Consider the following 23202-nt stretch of genomic DNA (forward strand, 5'->3'; position numbering starts at 1 on the left):
ATAAAATAATCTTTCTCCAAACTGGAGGGAAAATATGAACTATTCTCACAGAGTGACCTGCATGAAGGGCTGGTGCCCCTCACTCAAATGAGATATTGCCTTACGCACTACACTATAAATCAGTAAAGAATAAATAAATAAAGACTGATTCTTGAAACTGTTGTAAAAACCCTACAACTTCTTCATCCAAGCTCTTAATCAGTGTTATGTTATTTAATCTGCGGCTCATGCCTTAAAACAGACACTTCAGACCGATTTATAAAATTGTGTTTATGAGAAAAATGTAATCTGACTCCATAAATCACATAATTGTTTGATTTAAAAACTGCACTTCTGGCTAAGAATAAATGAAGTTCCCCTTTAAACACAGCCCCGGTCTTCTCACGGGGTCTATCCATGTACTGGCTGGAAAATGTTGGGCCAGTCTCTGTCGCTCCGTCACAGTTCTCCCACTAACAGTCACTCTCTAGTTCTGCTGGGTTCTTGTTGACTTCTTCACTGGTTTGAGACAAGCGACCCTATCGGACACCTCCCTTTGTAGCCAGACTTCACCACAGCAGAATCGAGTTTCTGTTTTCAGGTCTGGACAGCTTCACGTCAGGTGTATCGCCGCCCCTTGCATATTTTGGGTGGAAGCCCGTCTTCTTGACCTCACTAGTTGTGTGGACACAATAGTTTTCTGTGTGGGGGAACAACATCACTTGTAATCTGTATCCTTCTCATAATTACAAAAATAGTCTGCTAAATGTTCTACTCTGCTACTTCTAATTGGTGGATGCTCTGTGTAAATGCAAATTCAAAGCAAAAGGAGCAAATTGAATTTGCATTTCACGAAATGGCGATTGCCCTGTCTTTGTTTTTCCACATGTGGGGTGTAAACAAGATGGCACCCGATTATTTCGCACTCTGACCTGTAGACAAAGAGATTTGTCCATGCGGCTCTCAGGGGGGAGTTTAAACAATGGCGAGGTGATCTTTAAACGAACCGTAACAAAGTAAACCACTGGTGTGGTATTATAAACCCTGAAATACAAGCCAAAACAACACTTAGTTTAAAATAACAACATTTCTATCTAGCTTACTATGAAAAAAATGGGCTTTATCTTATTGATATCATCACTTAAAGTTAGGAACCCTTACGCACTAGCTATAAACCTGTTCACGTAATATTTGACTTTATAGTCGACTATGGGCTTTATCTTATTGATTTCATCACTTAAAGTTAGGAACCCTTACGCACTAGCTATAAACCTCTTCACGTAATATTTGACTTTATAGTCGACTATGGTTAACTGTTGCTATTTGGACACGCCAAACCGGGACCAATATGGAGACCTATCAGCAACTAATAATAGACCGTCGTCTTATTACTGCACTGCTGTTGTAATTCCGATTACCGTAACCCACCTGCAATATCTTTTTTTAAAACAGAACAGTTTTAACCACTGATAAAGGCTTAGACCTTAACCAAGCCTTTTCTTGAAAAGGACTTTCTTTAAAGCACTGACTTCGGTCTTAACCCTGAGTTGATTCACTATGCCCCGCTGGTTTTCACTTACTCGGCCCTTAACCGATTCGCTATGTCTCCAGATCTTAACAAAAATCGTCAAATGGGCTATATACCCTTACGTCATAGGCTAACTAACTAGGAACGTAACAAAAGACACCTATGTGAAAACAGCAAGGCACCTATCCGAAGTACAATGTCCACACACATTTATATTTAAAATTCAACACCCACACGTGGTTAATAGCATGCAGGGTTAATGGAACAAAAGAAAGTGTGAACTCACCCTGCTTGTGACAAAACAACGCCTCGTGGTTTTAGAGTGATTATTTTATCAATTTGGGTTGTTTTAACATTAAAATGCACAGCTATTTTCATGATCCGCCGGCTGCCGTCAAACACACAAATCTAACTTTGCCTAGTTTAACTAGTGAAGAATCTTTGTCATAACAGGCATCTCCGTACCGATTGATTTGAGCTCTTGTGTGTCGAATGGCTGCAAGCGTCTCCAGGAAACAGCCGGTTAGTTTTCTCTCCTCGGTCAGCGGGATCACGTCAGGGAACTCACCAGATTGTAAACTGTGTTCGTTATTCTCCCGTCCAGGAGAGAAGCTTTAAAGGAGACTAAATGGAGTCTCTGTGAAAGTTCAATTGGGTACTTTAATTAAAAAAGGCGCGGGTTGGTCACAAGCATGATATTGTTCAGTCAGACAAACAGCTGTGATCCGCTCCTCGTTAGGGAAGAGAAGAGCCTCGATCTCTTCTCCGGTGCTCTTATATATCCTCTGCTGGCTCCTCCCCGCCAGCCGGCTCGCCTCGTCTCCAATGTCCGTTGTTGCATTTAAACAGAGGATTGGTTCTTTTCACATTCAATATATGCTTAACACGCCTTTTCTCCTCATATTCTCTTTCATCACTTTTCATTTAACACATTCTAAACGCTGTAATCAATACTCTAAAAAATACTTCTCGGCTCGTTTGGTTTCCGGTCATTCCGGATGTTGTCACATGCTACTCTCGTCTGTAAACAATAATGTATTCAAATAAACTGTACCTTCATTTAATATTCAGCATGGTAGTATCTCGACATCTATAGTTGTAGTGTTAAATCAGTAGGCTTCGGTTTGCACCACTCCATATCATTTCGCTACTAAATTCACCTCTTTAGGAAATCGTATATTAGCCACATGCTAAATGCTAACCGTAGATGAAGGATTTTCAGAATAAAAGCTTAACTGCTTGTGCACAAGAATTTCTGGTTTTTCAGTATAAAAGAGCATTAAAACTGACGGCATGTTTAAACTACATTTCCCCATTAAAACATTGATTTTAATTTCTAACATAAGCATACTAAACATGTATTCTATCACTGTATTATATAAGTAATCTTGTTAGTAACCTACTGTATGGCAGGTGGAGGGGCAGTGATGTTACAGGTGGAGGAGCAAAACTGCAATACTGCAAACTCACAAGAAAGAGAAATCAAAGTTTGTTCTCCAGAGAAGAGGTTGATTTCACTTCAATTTTTTATTTCATATTTTCTAAAGATGTGGAAATGGCAAAAAAAAAACATTGAGAGCTGTAACCAAGACAACTGTAACAACATGAGTAGAAAGCCACCAAGGTTTTTCAAGTCCCTCTCTTACTCCATTTTGCCAACCCAAACTTCCAGGTACATGACGGGACACCTTGCTTGTTTTTGTTGTTTGCGCTCCTCTGGCTGGGTGCTGGCAGGTGGAGGGCAGTTATGTTGGCAGGTGGAGGGGCAGTGATGTTACGGGTGGAGGGGCAGTGATGTTAGCTGGGTGCTGGCAGGTGGAAGAGCAATGTTTAGTCCAAATATTTCCATTGCAACGACTAATGGAAATGATTGCAGCTGTGGATCTGTTTGAGGGTTGCTGGATGTGGTAGCTTGGCTGCTGTTGTTCCTTTTCACCTTTTTGGATTGGCTCTTGCTTCCAAAATGGCCATCTTTTAATATGTATTTTTTTCTGTCATTTCTGATTTGTTTGGCCTCAATTCTCAGCCTCAGCTGTATGAATCTTTTTACGAGTTTTTGTTGTACTCCACAGCATGACGGAAGCCTGCTGGAGAGGGCCTGAGCTTCTTTCTCCAAGACACCCACTGCGTTGGGGAGCTGCATGAGGGAGGAACCAGTCTTGGTCCTAAATAGTTCCTCAATCTGGTGAATGAAGTCAAAGGCTTCTTGGGAGGGACGACAAAGAGCACCTGCCTTGAAGTCTTTCAAGTCCCCTGTGTGACCTGGTAAAGTCACATCACCGTACAGTTTGCCTGTAATCATGTCTCACTCCACACTTGGTGTGATTGCCATTTCATCCAAGGTCAACACACACTCCCTTTCAAGGTCTGTCAATCTATCTGCCTTCAATTTTTGGAAATCAAAGACCTCTGTCAACACACCAGGCTCAAACTTAACACATTGCATCCTTCTTTGCAGTGTCCTTATTCCTAGAAGGGGAATCTGCAATTCCTGCAGAGTTTTGTAACCCGTTGGTCTGCACGCACAGCAAATTTTTAAAGCCTTCTTAATTGTCTCATTGCTCCATTTCATCCTCTTTGTGGTGAGTCTGCCTAATGCCTTAAATTGGTCTTTTGAAAACGTTTTCTTATATTTCTTGTATTCTTATATTTCTTGTCCCTAATTTTCATTGTTTTCTTGAGAGCTGCATTTTCCTTCCTGATTTTTCTTAGTGCAGCCTTTGCTTTTTTGGTGATTCCTTCTTGGCTCTTTAATTTTCTCTTTAATTTTTTTAATAGATCTGTTTGACTGGCTGCTGGTTCCCTCATGCTGACTGGCTGCTGGTTCCCTTGTATGCTGACTGGCTGCTGGTTCCCTCGTATGCTGACTGGCTGCTGGCTGAGTGGGTGGTGTCCGCCCTCCCTGTCTCTCCTCACTAGCCATGTCCTCTCTTTCTTCACCCTCACTTTCCTTTCTCTCAGTCTCCTCATCCCTTCTTCCCTCAATCTTTGAGACTAATGTAAGTAGAAGACATGGCACTGTACATTTTCGAACATTTAAAATATTATACCACTTACAAATAAGAAATATTACTTTTGTTACTAAGAGTTCATACTTATTATACCTGTGTCACCTTTCACACTATAGCTGTGATCATGAGCTATGGGCTTTGTAGATACAGGTCCCGGGGTGAATCGTGGTGCAGGGGCCCTTCTCTTTTTGACCACAGGGCGATGCACAAAGATGGTGGGTATAGCCTCTGCTCTCAGCCTAGTCTTGCCCTTTTTTGTCTTGACAAACTGGTCTGCATCAAAATGTGCCTGCGGAGTGACTTGAGGTTACTTCACACACAGAACAACTCAGTTTTGTCTGCCCACATACATATTCCATCGTGGTTGAATACACAGTATTAGGAAACACTTTATACTTACTGGACATGTTATACTCATTACATACTGTATATAAAATATGACCAAGAATGTGAGACAACTTTATAGAAATTCATATCACATCTGTTACTGATTCCATTTGTCATACTTTGTTAAACTCACAAATAATAAAGTTCCATAACTTCAATTGGGAACAAAGACCACGCCTTATCTCCCCAAGGCAATTTCCCATCCAATAGGTGTGCTATATAGGTGTGTATAACCCTTTCTCCTGTCTGTGACTCCCTCTTTCAGTACAAGAACCAGAGGGGGATTCAATGGAGCCTGAATACCTGCACTGAGACCCTCACCCTGCACCCTGAGTCTCAACTCTGTGTTTTTCAAGCCTTTCCCTGTTTTTTTGTATTCAACAAAACATTAAGCTTTCCCAATGGTGTGGTTTTCGTTTTGTGAAAAAGTTTAAATGCAGTGTTTGTATATAATTACCTCACATATTTTTTTGCTGTTGATCGTGAAATTGCTCCTGCTGACTTGAGCCAGTAATTTTTTCCTCCGCTCTGTGTCAGTGGGGAAGCCGTACATTCGTACTCCTTTCTCGGAGCGATTTGAGCATCCCCAGGCAGCACAGCAAACCATGGTGGCAACTAGGAGGCAGCACAGAAAAGCAGGACAACACGGAGGAAAAGGCACAGACAAACTGCATGATATGCTATTCAATGTTTATTGAATTCCATGTATTTGCAATGGATGTTCCTAAAACAACACATTTAACATCATCATCATCATCATGCTGCTGCTGCTGCTGCTGCTAGTCCTTTGATAGTCACCTGTCGGTCTCCTGTCCTTTCTGAAAGCCATAAAGATGACATTAGTCATTTAGATAACTTGTGTCGTCAATTACCGTGGGATTACTGAAACTACCATGAATTTAAGAAAATGGTAGAAATGAATCTAATCTGAATTTTGAAGCATTCCTTTAGATCCCCTCCCTCTAAATATTAGGGCTGTCCCGAATACCATTTTTCGGGCTCCGGATATTCGGTAGTAATCAGCAGCGAATATTCGAATATTCGGTGGAGAGATTTGTATTTGTTTTTTATAAAAACAAAATTAAAAAATATTTTTTTACCAAAAGGTTTCATAACACGCTCCGAATCCGAGACACCTGACAACACGCTGTTAAGCAGAAGCGCAGAAAGAGCATACTATTACGATTTATATGTATTTATTGTCTCAGTACTCGCAAACATTAAAACTAAATGTGTCGACTCCTCTGTAGGGTAACTGTAGGGTCTGCTGTATTGTTGAGGATGTTGATGGCTGGGATTTGTGGGGACCTTGTTGTGACCTATGGACACAAGTTATTATTAGGCTGAGCTACTGAACTTTATGCCATTGCCTTAGCCCCAGATGTTCCCACATTACTCCTATTATTTTCACTATTCGGATCAAATAAAAAAAACGAATATAAAAAAGCAATTCGGTTGCTTGCTTGCAACTATTTTCCAAGCAAAGTAAGTGCACGTTTTTATCATGTGTAACGTTACTGTTTAAACGGCGGAAAAGCAGCTTCATCATGGCAACTTGACAACAGCTAAGCTAAGCTAGGCTACTACTTACAGCATCCAGGTGACTTTTCAGAGTTGTTGTGCCACCGTGGTAGGCCAGTTTCTTATCGCATATTTGTCACATATTCTTCTTACCGTCGTCCAATTTAAAATGGTCCCACACAGCTGAAGTCTTCGGCATTTTGTGGGTGAAACGAGGTGAAGCGTGGTGAAGCGTGCCGTTTGCGTTCGTGACTGAGAGTGAACGCGATGTCAGGAGCACAGGCTGAGATTGTATATATTTCCGCATTTTAACAGTGCAATTCAAAAGTATAAATATAGTATAAGAATATGGCAATTCACCTTTATTAATAGCATACATTTATAGAAAAAAAAAAAAGAAAAAAAACGAATATCCGAATAATGAAATTGAAACCCGAATAGTTGGCCAACGAACGAATATTCGAATAGTCGAATATTCGGGTACAGCCCTACTAAATATATCAATAAACATTAGAAAGTGATGCTCCTGACTACCATACAAGTTTAAGAAGATAATATTGGTTTTAAAGAATTCAAAGCTATAAATAAACAGCAACAGGCTCTTTAACCAAGGCACTGTTAGCCTAACATGTAAACTAGTTATTCACACTAATCCTAATATTATCACTTAATATTAGCAAATTGTATTTTATTTTTTAAAACATATTGATGTAAATACATACACATATTGATTTGTTGTATAAATATTGCAAATCAAAACCTTTATTCTCTAATAATTACCAAAAATCGTAGTTCTATCTCCTGTTATCAATGCATTCACATTGCCCGCCATGAACTTCCGGGGAACGATCCTCGTCTGCATGAACCACGTGACGATAACCGTTTTTGGACTTCCGTTGTCGTAACTCTTCTATCTATATGGCGCTGGATTGTCCTGATTCCCTCTGAGTGACTAGATGGGGTGTCCTGCTATCACCCTGGAGTGGAATGAGTCTTTGATTATTTGACAGTTTTTTATTTATTCTTGTATAAAAACAGAAGGACGATAGCCCATATATGAAATTTAAAAAGTATTTTATTTTGAAATTCTACATCAGATTGTCCTGCTTTTCTCTGATTGTCTAGATGGGGTCTCCTGCAGTCACCCTGAAGTGAAATAATTTGATTGACTTCGAATGACTCTTTGATTATGGACAGTTTCCATTAAATAATAATCATAATATAGATGGACAATAGATCTAATTTGAGATTTTAAACAGCATACATTTTAAATTGTGCTTCAGAAAGTAATGTTATTTTACTAGTGTTGTGAGATGGTGTCAACATCAATTGAAATTAGTCACCCAGTGGAAATGTCAGATATGTCTTTATAACTGTATATTTACATTTTACATTCACTCAGTTATAGTGTGGTAGTTATACGTAGTTTGTTTTAAATGATTATTGATCACATTATATATTACATATTTCTTAATTTAAGTTCCAGTATATATAAATATGTTTGGTGTGTTTTTGTAGGTATATTTGTTATTGACCGAGTAATCGCTTTTAGTTTGAAGGCAGTTTTTACAGGCCTCTACCGTAATGCATAGGATGTTCGCGCACCGCAATACAACGTGCGGGCTGGCTTGACTGTGTTTTCCGAAGTGGGGGCTGGCTTGACCACAGTCTGTTTACCCAGTGTTTCCTGACGTTTCATGTCTGCCTTATTTCACGTTGCTATGTGTTTTTAACGTACATTAAAAAACGGGGACATTTCCGGGGACAGTTTCAACCGGGGACAGGCCAATACAAACGGGGACGTCTACGGCCCGTCCACACAGCAGCGTTAAAAAATCTTCCAACACTTCTGCCCATTCACTTTGAATGGGGTGACGTCACGTTGCCTCGCTTTTTGCCGAACTGCATTGTGGGGAAGCAAAGCGAAGATTTCCAGGTAACGCTGCTGTGTGGACGGGCCGTTACATAACTTACATTGTAAGGATTAGTAACATTTATTGTGTTTATGTGGTGACATTTGGAGATGTTTAAACGGTTTGAACACAATGAGAAAATGCGTTAGTATTCGCGCTAGCATTCGCGCTAGCATTCGCGCTAGCATTTGCGTTAGCATTCGCGCTGGCGTTAGCATACACGGTAGCGTTAGCATACATGCTAGCGTTAGCCATACTAGCCTGTACCGTTCTTATTATACATCCATGGCCTGTACACATGCTTATTGCACAGCTAGCATTAGCTATATTGGCCTTGTTTACACTTAGCGGTCCTATGTGTTAATATGTGCATGTTACACTTGCATGTGTATGAGATCATTAAGTGCCTTGTAACTTCTTTTTGTATAGTTTCACTCCGTTTGAATGTCAGTGGACTGCAAATAAGTCAATAAAGGAGCATGGCTGCCCATTCCCTGGCTCTCAAAAGAGTTTGGCTGGCTGTTTAAAGGTCCCATGTCATGCTTTTCCGGTTATTACCCGTCCCCTTGTGTGTTATGATGTTTTTTATGCATTTAAATGGTCTGCAGAGTCAAAACCCTCAAAGTACACGCTGTAGCGAGTGAAACTCTAACACAGAAAATACCTCCCCAAAACGCCTCGTTGGAGATACGTCACTGTCCATTGATTCTTCCGGGTAACTCATGATGTCATGAGTTACCCGGAACCAAATGGACCAATCCGTGGAGCCGTGAGTTCGTTGGATTGACCAATCCACGGACTTCCTCACACACACACACTCAGTGCATGCAGCTCTGCTGGGGGGTATACTACGAAGCAGGATTTTTGCTTAGCCGGCTAACTTCAGGGAAAACTCGGGGTTTCCGGTCCTACAAAGCTGGTTCTCTTTTTAGCAGGCTAGATCTCCATGGTAACTTATGCTGTGTGGCTAACCTGCCCCGGAGCAGGTTAGGTTGCAGGCTAAGAGCTCAACTCAGTGAAAGCACTGCCTGCTGACCAATCAGAGCTCAGTGTGCGGAGTTTAAAGCAATCAAGTCATATTACAAGAGAAAGGAAATACAGAAAAGCTGCCGTTGCAGGAAAGACGGCCGGCAAAAATCACCGACTGTGTGAACGTGAACATTAATAGAATATCACCTCCCATCTTCAGAGCAATCTGACTATTATAACATTAGCGTTAAGAAAGCTTACTACATATCTGCCACAACATAAGTAACCAGATCAGAGTAACATTAAGTACAGTACAGTCCGCGGCATATCACATCATCATAATGTATCATATATTTCCTTATCTGAGTCAGCTGAGTCGTATCTGGCCGTGCAACACTTACAGTGTCACATACTGTATGCAGAAGTATTATTTTATGCAACACATTAAGTTGACGAAACACTCGAGTCAAATATAGTTAAAGTCAGATCGTGTCTTAGACGGGGCAGTGATATCATAAACCTGTTAATGTACGCATTCAAACACGTTTTCTTTTATCAGCTGTATTCACCTTGCAGGTGCAACTCTGTGGCTTTTATCCAGGATAAAGTATTTAAGTCATGATGTTTAAAGTTTAACTTCTTCATATGTCTAATATTATAGTTGACTTTTCATTCAGGAAGTATGACGCGGCGCTGTCAGTACGCTTTTCCATGTTTGTGATTGGTTGAATGCTCCAAATACCACCCCTTTCATGGGAACGCGCACCTAACTAGATAGGACACGGCTGGCTTGATTGATCCACTTGATAACCCGCGTCGTAGTACCGTTTAGCGAGAGCGCGTATGTTTTGGATTAGGCCAACCGGCTAACTCAAACATATCCAGGTTAGGTTGAACCAGCTGGCTGGCCTGTGATCTCTCCTCCCTGGCTGCAGGCTGATAACAGACAGTTGGGATCGCGGCAAAATTCTCTCTGCAGACCCATTCTCACAGCGTTTATCAACCTTTTTCTAACTCAATATCAAGCCACACTTATTGTTTTTACTTCGGCTGTGACTTTGTGTGTGCTCATGGTGAGTTTGGCTGTGTTTCACTGTGTATTGCTAAACAAGGAAACCACACCTCCACGGAGCTCAGCGCGATTCACAACGTTGCGACCAATCAGAGCACACTGTGCTCACAGGGAGGGTGGGGGCTGGAGCTATTGGAGCTACAACGAGCCGTTAAAGGCAGAGAGTGAAATTCAGTGAATACACGTAGTTTACAGAGATGCTGTATGAGAAACCAAAGTGATTTTGGAAAATTGCACAATATAAATCTATTCTAGTAGACCTCGACAATGGAATTATGATCAGTGGAAATGGCCATGAAATGGGACCTTCTAATCTATGTTCATTCTGAGACAGTACAACACATAGAGAGAACAGTACACCTATTGTGTAAATACATACAAGCAGGTCACACAGTATGATCACAAATACATACAATCTGTTTTATTAAAAAGTACAGGCTGCAAAGGCCGATGTGTTCTCAGCCTTGGTATGTTTCTGAACCTCTCTTTAGTGGTTCATTAATAAAACATATGTCATCGTGTGCCTACTTTGTTCATGTACTGTTGAGGTTCATTTCAGTAGTTGTGTGCTATAATGTATTTACAAAGTGTGAAGAGGAGGCAACTTTAGAATAGGGAATCTGTTCAGGTCAATTAGAGTCAAATTACTAGCTTATTGGTTTTGAACAAGACTTCACTTTAAAATAGGGAACATATTCTGAGATAGAAATACCTAATTTTGAGTTATTTAAACACAATTAACACTTATAGTTTCATGTCTTGTTACATAAGAAGAGATCATATTTGTTAAGTGTTATTATGGGAGAATTACTATTCTTGTGCTACTACTGCCTTATTAGGCCCATATTGAGCAGAGCATATTAAGACCAAAACTCATGCACAATAACTTCCTTACTTGCAATAAATAAGCACTAATTAGAGGGTTATTGAGGAAAAACTCTCAACTAATGGCTTATTACTTGTAGAATATGGTAATGTAGAATAAGGCAATAAGTGTTTTATAATGACTAATATACTGCCAATATGCATGCTAATTAACAACTGGTTGATGGTTAATTTGTGTGCCTTAATATAAAGTGTTACCCTTTTTTTGTATATGTCCACTTAGCTGGACAGTATGCGTTAAAGTTTGAACTGAAGACATGTACATTTGGAGAAAATGATAAATAAAGATGTGCAAACCTAAAATTACATTATAATAACATAAGTATATTGATTTACGGCCCAAAAAGATATTGCAAATGAGGTATTTTCAAGAACAACAGTAGCAGTAACAGTATGAATTGTAGTTTTAATATATGACAGGTGATTAATCATAATTTCCAGCAAACATAAAATCAATACTTTGACAATTTATGAATTATATGATTCCTTAGTTGTTACTTGATGTCACCAACATTGTTATAACTGCAGGGGGCGCTTTCCATAAAAGGATTGGCAAGATATCGACGAGTGATTCAGTCCATCTGGCTTTCTCTCGTCCATCCTGGTTAACTTTAGAGAAATGTATCATGCACTTACACTGACTTTCCACTGAGTCTATATAGTATAGTATATGCAATAGGCTCCTATTTAGTGGCTGATGGTGCAACCATGCCATCAAAACCCATGCATATACAAGAAAACACCTTTTGAAAAACATCTGTCCACTGTAGTGACCTCTATGTGTGAAAGGGATCAAATAAAATAGAAACATTATTTGATTGGTTGGTTGATGCTCATTTACAGATTCACATGTGTTATGGGAAGACTAAGGTTTTAAAGATTTTCAGTTTTTTGTGTTTGTGTTCCTTCCAATATACTGATTGTGTTAGTGATATTATGGGAGATATTAGTTCCAAAGTTAAAGAGCAACTTTCAGGTTAAAAACACCTGTGAATAAATGTGTAGGAAAATTATGAATACACTAGATTTTCAAAAACATATACAGAAATATACACTACAGTGACATCTGGCGTCGTTTTTGTAAGAAATTTTCACTTCCGCATAAAAAAGCCTCGGCACGTGACCTCCCGCGTGTGACGTAACATGGGGGAAACAAGGCGGAGAGCGGCCGGTCTAACGTATGAATAAACATGGATCACAATGCTAGTTTTGACACAGAAGAGGTTGAAAATATATATTCGAATGCATATGATTATAATTATGAGCCTGCTAGGCGTCCAAGAGACCAGGAGCAGCCAAGGATTAGAAAAAATAACGGCCATCGGAGAGAAATGGAGCTTTGGTGTGTGGAGAACTAGTGGAGAACAGAGCAGCTGTCTTGGTAAGTGACCGGCGTTAGCATGTTAGCTAACGTCAGTCACATCACAACATTGTAAAGTTAGCAATCATATATCAGGCTATAACTAAAGTAGTATTGATAATATAGTAACGTTACTGGCAGGACTGTTGATACTGATCCATAACAGAAACTAATGCGCAAGTATCAGCCGTATCTCGCGTTACCTAATGCAGGGGTTCCCAAACTTTTCAGCCCGCGACCCCCAAAATAACAGTGCCAGAGACTGGCGACCCCCTGTCGACGTGGTGGGGGTGGGGGGGTGAAAAAAAGTTTGAGAAACACTGCGCTATTATACAGATGGCTAGTCCGCCCCTGAAAATGTCTATGCAAACGTTATTATTAATAATAATTTAAAAAAAATATATATATATATTTTTTAATTTTCCATTTTTATTTTGTAGTCATCTCGCGACCCCCACTCGGGGTGTCGCGACCCCCACTTTGGGAACCCCTGACCTAATGCAACTCCACACTACGGTGCTGACCGGAGGGGAGACGCGAGATACGGCTGATACTTGACGATCTGGCGGAGAAAGGTTGTGGAGCCTCCGTTGATATGCCGTTGTAAATGGCTTGATGGAAAGCAGGTGTGTAGTTGGGGAGGGTACACAGCTGATTGCAGGAGGTGAGTGGAGGTTGAGCCGGGAGCCAGGAGTGATAGCCACCACGCCCACACAAACAACACAGACAGGGGGAAACAAACAAACACAAAGGAGACGGCTGGAGCAGTACAGCCATCACAGCGTTACCTTATGCAACTATACACTATGTCTTACGGTGCCGTGTACCGGAGGGGAGAGAGAGCAGCGAAGGGGGGAGAGAGAGGAGCAAAGGGGGGGAGAGAGATGTAATACGGTTTCTTGATAAAGCTGTGGAGACGGAGTATGTGCTGCAGGAACGAACGCTAGCTCCGGTCCTTTTCCCGTGAGGGAAACTGTGGACTCGATGCCCTGACAGGCTTGAGTTTGTGCAACCTGCACAAACACAAGCTCACTATGATTACAAATGGTGAAATGCAATGTAAAATTACCGAAAAAATACCAGCTCACTAAATCACAACCGCTCAAACCAACTACAAACTACTACCGCGGATTGGGCAGAGAACGAGTCCGAGAAAGTTGCTCCCCCATGTGACGTAATATGACGCGTTTGACGTATGACGTTAAAAAAAGCAGTTTTTAAGAGCAGAGCTCAAAATTGCTCCTTTCCCTCCGAATTCCTGCCATTATGTCTCGTAATACATATCAAATCCTACATTCACTTTTTTTAATTGTAATTTTCAAGCAAGTTTAAGCATAAATGTAGAAAAAACAACAACCTGCAAGATGGTCTTTAATTTGTCTTATGTCTGAGGTTTTACTAGTTCTATTGTTTTATATGAAATGCAGCATTTTGGTATTTGCTTGTGTTTTGGATGGATTTTGTGTTTCTTAATGCTGCTAATGGTGATGTGTTGGGAAGTGTGTTACTTACTTTGCTTGTCTTTTGTTTATTTGCATGTGTTTTTCATAAGTTGCAGCACATTGAGCTCTATTGGCCACCATAAAGGAGAATAGGGAAAGCACTCAAAATTCTTGATTTGAATTGTTTACGAAAGTAGATAAATAACCCAAAAAAACAAAATGATGCTTCTAACATAGTCAAATTCCACACCTTGGAATTTATTTTGGACACAGTTGATTTATGCATCTAATTCTTCCTCTTTGTAATTGCTTTCATATTTATTTTGAAAGGTTTTATGGAACAACTTGTGATTACTATTACTACTTCTACTGTCACGAGCAACATGGGGACCACTTCAATTACATATTTATACCACAATCGAAGACTTGGTCAGAAGCCCAGCAGTACTGCAGGAGTGAGTTTGATGATCTGGCAACTTTCAGAAATAACTCCGATCGATCTGAATTCAGATATCAATGAACAAAACTTTCAAGTCTGGACTGGATTGCACAGAGATGGTAAAGACAAACACAATTGCAACCCTGTGTGCTTTTATGAACTAATCTTATGAATTCACTCCAAAAACTCATCCATTCGTAAAATGTTTTGAAGATGGCCCCAAATCAGTGTAGTCACTTTCATAAATAGCTGAAGATTTTATAATGAACTTATTCCACCACCTGAAACACATAAAATATACCTAAAAACTTGTTATGTTGACCTATTCGATTATTCTCCATACACTTCATCCATTGCTTTAGCCATAAAGCTGATGCTTGAATGTAAAATGTATTTGATCAGTTAAACACACAGACTTTAACATGAAATTTCCAAATCTTTTCCGCAGATGAAACTTGGAGGTGGAGCACAGGGTTGTCGGATTACTCAAACTGGGCATTAAATGAGACGGGAAACGACAGCGACTGTGTCTCCATCTCCTCCTTAGGTAAAAAGATGGCTACCCAAAACTGCTCCGACCGGTTTCCCTTCGTCTGCATTAGGGACAACCTGGTCCTGGTAAAGGAGAACAAAACAAGGAGGGATGCACTGGACTACTGCAGAGCCCTTAATTCCCCCTACAATTCCAGCATCCGCTTTGAGTTGGTCAGCGTGTAGCCAGAACACCATGATAACGTAATGAACAAGGTCAAAGAGGGCGATACTGAAGAAGTGAGTTCAGCCCAGTGGCTCAAGGGCAAGGCCGGTACTTTATGAAGGTACACCTTCATAAAGGCTTACGTTTTCCTAGTACCACAGCAACCAATAATTGTTCAAGATTCCCGGTGGCTTGGAGGAGGCCCATGAGAGATCGCTATTGAAGTACAGGAGCTGGTCATCTGTCGCAGGAATGGCTGGAAGGCAAAGTGCATGCCGATCGGGATTGGCGGCAGGGGCTTTGCAGGGAAATCTCTTTAGTTTAAGGCCCGAAATGGAGAGGAAAACGAACAGAAGTCGTTTTCAAAAAGGTATTCCACACGGAATCGGCTCAAGAAACGTGTCCGTTCACACGAAGACGCTTCAACGCTGGAGGGGCTGTAGTACATATGCCGGGCCTGTAAGTGGCGCTGTACTTCAGCCACAAAATACACTAAAAGCAGTGGATAAGACCGATGACGATTATTATTATTATTATTAATATTATGTTATATTATTATTGTTGCTGATGGTTGTGGTAGAGGAGCTGTAGATTTTGCACAAAAATCTGTAGCATGGTCAGTAGCGTCTGGAGCGCGAACGCAACCCTGTGATCCGCCATTGTTGTTGTTGTTGGCGAAACGCATCAGCATTGACGCGGGGGTGAGCAGGAGAGGCGGGGCTATAGCGTCATCGTTTTCAGGAAATGATCGTATAGGGCGTACACACGGAGCTGCAAGCGTTTAGTCTCCAGACCTACCCACTTTGGGAGCCGTTATCAAAGTGTATCGGATTCGGGCTCCGAATCCGCGTTTCCGTTTCGGCCTCGTATGGACTAACCGTCTACTCTATACCTACTCTTGACTTAGTAGGTAAACGCCTCACAAATCTCTATAAAATGGCAGGAGATGGCAGAGACATGTGAACACCGAAATTTAACAGAAAAGTTGTAAAAACTTAAGACAAGAAAGCCTTAACAGTTGTCTAAATAAGTAGCACTGGACTCATATGTTTAAAGTGAAGGTAGTTCTGTAGTCGGTGAGTCAGTTGATAAATAACTTTAAAGAGAAGCATGGGATGCTATCAAAGGATAAGTGTTCAATTGTTATTGTGTTGTTAAAATACCATAATGCACCCATGCATGTATGCTCATACAGTAGATATAAACATAGCTTCAACCATGCACACATAAATATCATCATAATACATAAAAAACATAATAAAAGGAAAACAGATTACACCGACTACAAACTCTTAAGAGGGTGCACACTAACAAAAGCTTAGTGCTTTGCACGTTCCAGCTAATCCTAGAGGCTTTTTGAGTAGTTTTCTCAACAATAAAAGGAACACCTCTTACTTAAGTTATTTATAAAGATTACAAATAAATGATGATAGAAGTCTGATCTGAAGAATGTTTTCCTCTGAGATTTGATGGGATAATAATAGTACAAGTTAACCTTAAACGAAAAAACAACCTCATCTATAAGTACTGCATTAGTAGAATTTGCATTCCGCCAATGGATTTCAAAAATATATAATGAAATTCACGTGATAAGTGTTTTATGGCCAATAATGGAAACCAAGGACTGAATAAAAAAAAAAGTAGGAAAAACACATTTAAACTTTAGGAAAAAAAAGCCTTGATTACAAAACATTTATTAAAGCTTTGCAAAATTACATCAGCTAAATTTAAACCCTAACATGTACACAGGGACAACACATTACAGTCCCAATGCTATTTGAGCTTAAAACATCCAATAATGATATTGACCCATATAAAAATGTTGTGTAAAACAAATTTGATTAATGTTCCCTTCAGCCATACCTGAAGACTGTAAGGACGGGATTATAACAAAATCATTTTTGTGATGTGCTTTGCTAATTGGCCTTTAAACAGCTCTACAATGTTTCTGATCAACCTTCAAACCCAAGTTACTCTCTTGACTATGCACTTTATTTTATTGTGTCAGTCACTAGTTCCTCTCAGCTAAAGTCAACTCTCTCAGAAATGAAAATGTTTTTTATTACATTTTATTTTATAATTAAATCAAGATAATTAAGTTCAGTCACAGTTTCACTGAACTTTAACAAAAACTTCTCGATGTGACTTAAACATTACAATGACGCAGCAGATTTGTTTTTGCATGCCTCCCTGTCTCCAACAGTCAAATATTTTATGGAAATGGAGCAACATTGAGCAAACAGTTTATATAATTGTGCCTGCTGGTCAAATGGTTGTTCTGATCCGTCAAACTGGAAGATTGTTGATGATCAGCTTTTTTTTTTTTTTGTTGGTCGCTCATCGAGCAGCGACGGGTGATTCTAACTGAAGACATTGCAGCACAATAGACGCCAAAACAAGCATTGATACAGGTAACTCTGATTCAACACATTAACACTGGGGCTCAGTTAAATGTTTAGTAAGGTGGTTGACAATGATTGAAGTTGTTTTGTGTCTATGTATTGCTTGTACAGGTCGTTATACAATTACGAGCCATAGTTCTTTATACAAAATCACAATATTCACAGATATACTGTCTGAGATATTAAGAGATCCATTGCTACATTCATCAGCTGTGCAACTTTTAGTGTTTATTCTCACTACAAACAATAGCCCCTCAGGGTTTTAAATGATGCTTTTTGTTCAACAGAACTCTGTAGAGGATGAAGAGCGGCTTCTCAGGACCCTTCCTCCTCCCCCTCCTCCTCAGCAGTACTGTGTCTGGACTAGGATCAGTAGTGCAGAGATATTACGTTTACGTCCAAGAGCATCTCAACTGGCAAGAGGCTCAAAGCTACTGCAGGAAGTGGGGATTTACTTTGTATTCACATAGCAATTGGAAGTGAGAATTGGTTATTGGGATTATAAAAAGTAAGACTTGAATGTAAAACTTGAATAAAAACAGAATGAAAATGTTCAGGGGATCATAAAGACACCTGGAACAATAAATGATTAAACGGAATTTCATGCGAGTGACACGTATTTTAGACGCTAAGGACTGACCAGCACTTTGGTCAAGACAGAAACATTTTAGGTTTTTAATTTGATGGATTCATGGTCCTCAAGGAGAAATCCTTTTAACTATAGACATCCTACTAAATGTATTCTAGTCTAACCATGAGGTTGGTATTAGTTGTTTTCAGAGAAACATATCTGGATGGATTTTCATGATATTTGCTACAAACATTCATGTCCTTGTACTTTGGTGATCCTTCAACTTTTCCTGTAGCACAATACTCAAATTTAAATCAATAAAATAAGATTGTAATACTTTGTTGTATGACCAAATGTGTGCTTAACTAAAGTCATCCAATTAGACTTGGTACATTTTGAGATTACTGTGGAATAGAAAACGTTAGCATGTGCATTCTTTTTGTTACAGATTGTGTTTCAAATTCCTTTTTTTTGTCCAGTTCAAACACAGCTCATAACACTGACTTGGCCACCATCAAAACCCAGACTGATGAAGACAGTTTGCACTTGGAGAAGTATCATGCCTGGATCGGCTTGTACAAAAAAAGAGATGAAGAATTGGCATGGAGCAATGGAGAAAGCTCCAACTACGTCCTTCCTTTTACACATCCTCCCCGATACAGCAACAAAGGATGCGTTAGTGTCCATTACAGTGAAAAAAAGTAAGGGTCAATTGTTATGCACTGATTTAGAGATTGCAATGATTTTGATTGTATAGCAGATTATATATTATACCATACAGTTTGTTCTTTATCAGAGTTATTGTTGTTATTATGTTGTCAAAGTGGTGAATTTGTTTCTTAGTTTGCTTGTGTTTTGTTTATTTGCATGTGTGTTCTTAGGCAAACAATGAACTATAATGGCCACCAAACACAAGGATAGGGACAGCACTTCAAAAATATTGAGATATGAAATGGAAAATGGTCATCAGCAATAAGATCAACGTTTTGTTATTTGTAGTAAATGTGCTAAAGAATCAATAGTGTGGTCCCAATTTGACTAACACAGTAAACTCTCAACACTTTGGAATATTTGGGAAATTGGGATTTCTGCATCGAAGGTATCCTCTTGATAATTGTTTTCATATTTCTCTTGAAAGGTATCATGTAAGAAGATGTGAAACCTATTACTTCTTCTTCTGTCACCATCCACACGGTAACCACTTAGATTACGAACTAATACTACAGTCAAAGACTTGGTCAGAAGCCCTTCAGTACTGCAAGAGGGAGTTTACTGATCTGGCCACTTTCAGGAGTATCGAAGATCTGGATAACGATGTCAAAGAACAAGTCTTTCAAGTCTGGACTGGACTGCACAGAGATGGTAAACAGACAAACACATACACATTTCGCAACCTTAGTGCTTTTTTTAATCTATTCTTGTGTATATACAGTATTCTAAAAACGTGTCCAATCATGTTTTTTTTTTGGTAGATAGCACCATCAGAATTACCTGAAGATTTGATAACTCACTTACTCCACCCCCTGAAACACATACAAGGCTAGATTCTTTTTTAATTAGTTTTTCTCTTTCCATACAATTCAACCGCTGTCTTTAGCCATAAAGCTGATGATCGAATGGATGATAGATTTTCTGACATCAGTAAAACACACAGACCTTCACCTGACCTTTCAAAAAATATTTTCCTCAGGTGAAACTTGGAGGTGGAGCACAGGAGTGTCCGACTTCAGAAATTGGGCAGAAGATGAGCCAGGGAAGAATGGCGATTGTGTCTCTATCTCCTCCTTAAACAAAGAGATGGCTACCCAAAACTGCTCCACCCGGTTTCCCTTTGTCTGCCTCAGGCACAACCTGGTCCTGGTAAAGGAGAACAAGACATGGAGGGATGCACTGGACCACTGCAGAGCCCTTAATTCCCCCTACAATTCCAACATCCGCTTTGAGTTGGTCAGCGTGCAGCCAGAAGACCATGATAACGTGATGAACAAGGTCAAAGAGGGCGATACTGAAGAGGCGAGTTTGAATTCATATCTCCAAAAACTACTGCTCTGTGAGCTAATTTAAAGGGAAATGTAAATGGCTTTACAGCTATGGAACACGCTTAGAGCCTTTTTCTGGCAGAAAGGCGCTGGCAGGTTGATGAGGAAAACTTCCTCACAGCACTTCATCTAAAAAACGCTCCCACTTCTTTTTTTGTTTGCTTCTATGACAACAATATCCTGGCAGCAAATCACCACTGTTGTATGAAGGACTAGCTTCGGCCCTTTATTTTATCATCTGTGTTTGCTACGATGTACCTGTTTGACAAAGTTTTTAACAATTAACACCCACTGGAAGATATTTTTTCTCACAGTTAGTCTGTTAGTCGTAGAGCGAGGATGATCCGCGTACGACAAACACTCACTGACTGCAACATTTAGGGTTACGAAAACTTGAAATCATTTCAATTCAAAGTGCTTGGAGCAGCCTCGCATAAAAGGCGGAGAGCTCAGTGCTTGTTTCATCTTGGGGTGGCCACACGTGACAGCACACGCTCTGTTTTCATTGGAATCCATTAAAAAAAGATTAGTGAAAGCATTTAAACTGTGTACGTTTACCTAGTCTTATTGTACTACTAGTCTGCTATTCTTCTTCTATTCACAGTTAACTATATACAGTAGAATCCGACTTTGGGTTACAACATACACTTTATTTACAACCATGCATATATAAAAGAAACCCATAAAACACAAAGCACAACAAAAACAGTTACACTTTAAGTTTGTTTGTTTTCCCCTCTGCTTCCACTTCTTATGGATCAAATGGCTTTATTAGAAGTACTGATTATCAAACTCAAGATGGTGCATACTGATAAAAGCTTTTAATCTAGCAAACATGCCAAAAAAGCTTTTTCTCTTTCTCTTTCTCTTTCTGCTTTGCTTCTGTGTTAGCATCTCTCTTTTCCAGATCTCAATGGCCTATAACATTCACAAAGAGATTACATCATGCAAATAAAAATAGATTTTCTAGGCTCTTGGAATGCACAATTATTAACTTAAATGGTTTGAAAATGAATAGTACATAGAGTTGTAACTAACCTTTTTCTAGGTGTCCCGTCAAGTTTAAGAGACTTTTATAATAATAGTTCATTAAATGTTTCCTCTCATTAGGTGTGGGCAGGCCTCCGTTTCCTGGCCGGTCATTGGGTGTGGGTGAACGGTGCGAGTATGGTGTACTCCCACCTCCCTCCATGCCCCCCTGTTGAGCAGGGCTGCGGGGTCTTATCTAAGAATGGCACGGGCAAAGTGGAGATCACAGACTGCACTGAGAAAAGGAACTTCCTATGTTATAGCTCATACTGACACCACCACCATTATCTGCCTCAGGGTGGTCACTATCAGAAGTTCAGAAGTGCAGCGTTTGAAAACGTTATTGGAATATGTATTTTACTGAGGAATAAAATTGGACATCAATTTGTATGAAGTGTATCAAGTGTATGATCAACTTTCTGAAATTTTACCTGTAAACTTGGTCAAATGTCCTAAATCTCCTCTCTTATTTAACATGCGCCTGTCTCATATGAATTATGATGTATAAGCTCAGTTAAATATAAACTAATTAAAACATGTCTCTCTGTGTATCACTAAATCACAAAAATCATGTGACATCTGGCCTCGTTCACCAAGGTCTTGCTATCTTTTTAAAATTTGTTCTGAATAAATGTCCTGAGAAATCTCCGTCAGTCTCAAGTATGTGTTCCTAAACAGCAGAATTGTTCGTACCAGTGTTCTTGCGCTGCACACAATTATTAAACCATCATTACTATTTAAATCATATAGCTTCATACAATTATCTTTGTTAAAAACGTTTAAGTGGTTGATTTCTTCTGAAGAACAGTTGGGGAATGAGGCCCATGTTAGTAGTGCTAAAACAGCTCGAAGTACTACAGTACACCTCCATTGTATTGTAGTTTCCTAAATGGCTGGGTGAGCTCATAAATACAACTATGTTTTTAGCTTTGCACTTTCCAACGTATACTAGAGGATTTTTAGGTAATTCAAGTAGCCTAAAGAACACATAAAGAAAAATGTATTTAGGTACTTTTAGATCCAAAATCAAATAACCACATTTTGAGACAATTTTCAGTGGGCAAGAATCATACAAGGAAGTGTAATTATTAGAATATCTTCATCTGGGATGTAATGGAATACAAGTATTAAGTAGCTTTAAATGGAAAAAAAGCATTTTGTACTTAAGATCTTTAGAAAATATACTTAGTTACATTTCAAGTAGACTTTCATAATATATAAAGTAATGTACAAGACTACTGTCTGATGGGCATCGATGAAAACCAATGACTATCTGATGAGTAGCAAAAACAAATTTAAACATCAAACACAGTGAGTCTCAATTGCTTAAAAAAAGATATGTGTCCCTTAAAGTTTACAGTTGAAAATTAATAACTCTGTCAGGCTGGTTCTTCTCGGTAAGGTGATATTTTCAACAAGGGTTGATCCTCCACTGTTGGAAACATTTGTATTTAGGCAGGGCAGCCCCTGGCCAACTTGTGGCCACATGCAAAGTTATGTGATGAGGCGCAGTCTGCTTGATCTGCATGTAGGGAGGGCGGCCCTGATTTTAGGACAGGAGCAGACTATTATAACAAACACGGCTACCTACTTGGCGGTCAGTCAGCTGTTATGGATGTATTTAGCATAGCATAGTAAAATACGTTACAGCCAGTAGGATACAGGAATTTCAAGGCTGAACATATTTGTATTTCCTTTTAAAATGTAAAAAATATATATATAAAACTAATATAAAAATGTGACTAACCCATATGCAAAAGTACGATTAGGGTTGTTGCAATCTGTTTACTTATAGGGTGTTGGCCAACTGCTTTTTAAATGGGGTCTTCAATTCCAAGCGGTCGAAGAGCTCTCCATAGTGACTTCAACGAACAGCCCCAGCTTCCACCAGAAGTTTTCAGGCCTTCTAATCCTTAAAAATTCAGTTTTCGAGCCAATTGCATTACTTACTACAACTT

General features: G+C 39.6%; 1 protein-coding gene across 1 annotated transcript in view; it reads left to right on the forward strand.

Moving 5' to 3' along the window:
* LOC307029589 (secretory phospholipase A2 receptor-like) overlaps nt 1-21517 on the forward strand; it is a gene marked incomplete at its 3' end in the record, with an annotated part of 32686 nt that extends 11169 nt beyond the window's left edge. Inside the window, exons 3-8 of the mRNA XM_079665669.1 lie at nt 17552-17614; nt 17893-18048; nt 18656-18877; nt 19315-19538; nt 19867-20189; nt 21326-21517. Coding sequence (XP_079521795.1) covers nt 17906-18048; nt 18656-18877; nt 19315-19538; nt 19867-20189; nt 21326-21517 — 1104 coding nt within the window. The 5' untranslated portion in view covers nt 17552-17614; nt 17893-17905. The remainder of the gene's footprint in view (nt 1-17551; nt 17615-17892; nt 18049-18655; nt 18878-19314; nt 19539-19866; nt 20190-21325) is intronic.
* Nucleotides 21518-23202: the final 1685 nt, after the last annotated feature.

The sequence above is a fragment of the Notothenia rossii genome (genome assembly GCF_949606895.1).
Source record: "Notothenia rossii genome assembly, chromosome: 2".
Taxonomy (NCBI): Eukaryota; Metazoa; Chordata; class Actinopteri; order Perciformes; family Nototheniidae; genus Notothenia; species Notothenia rossii.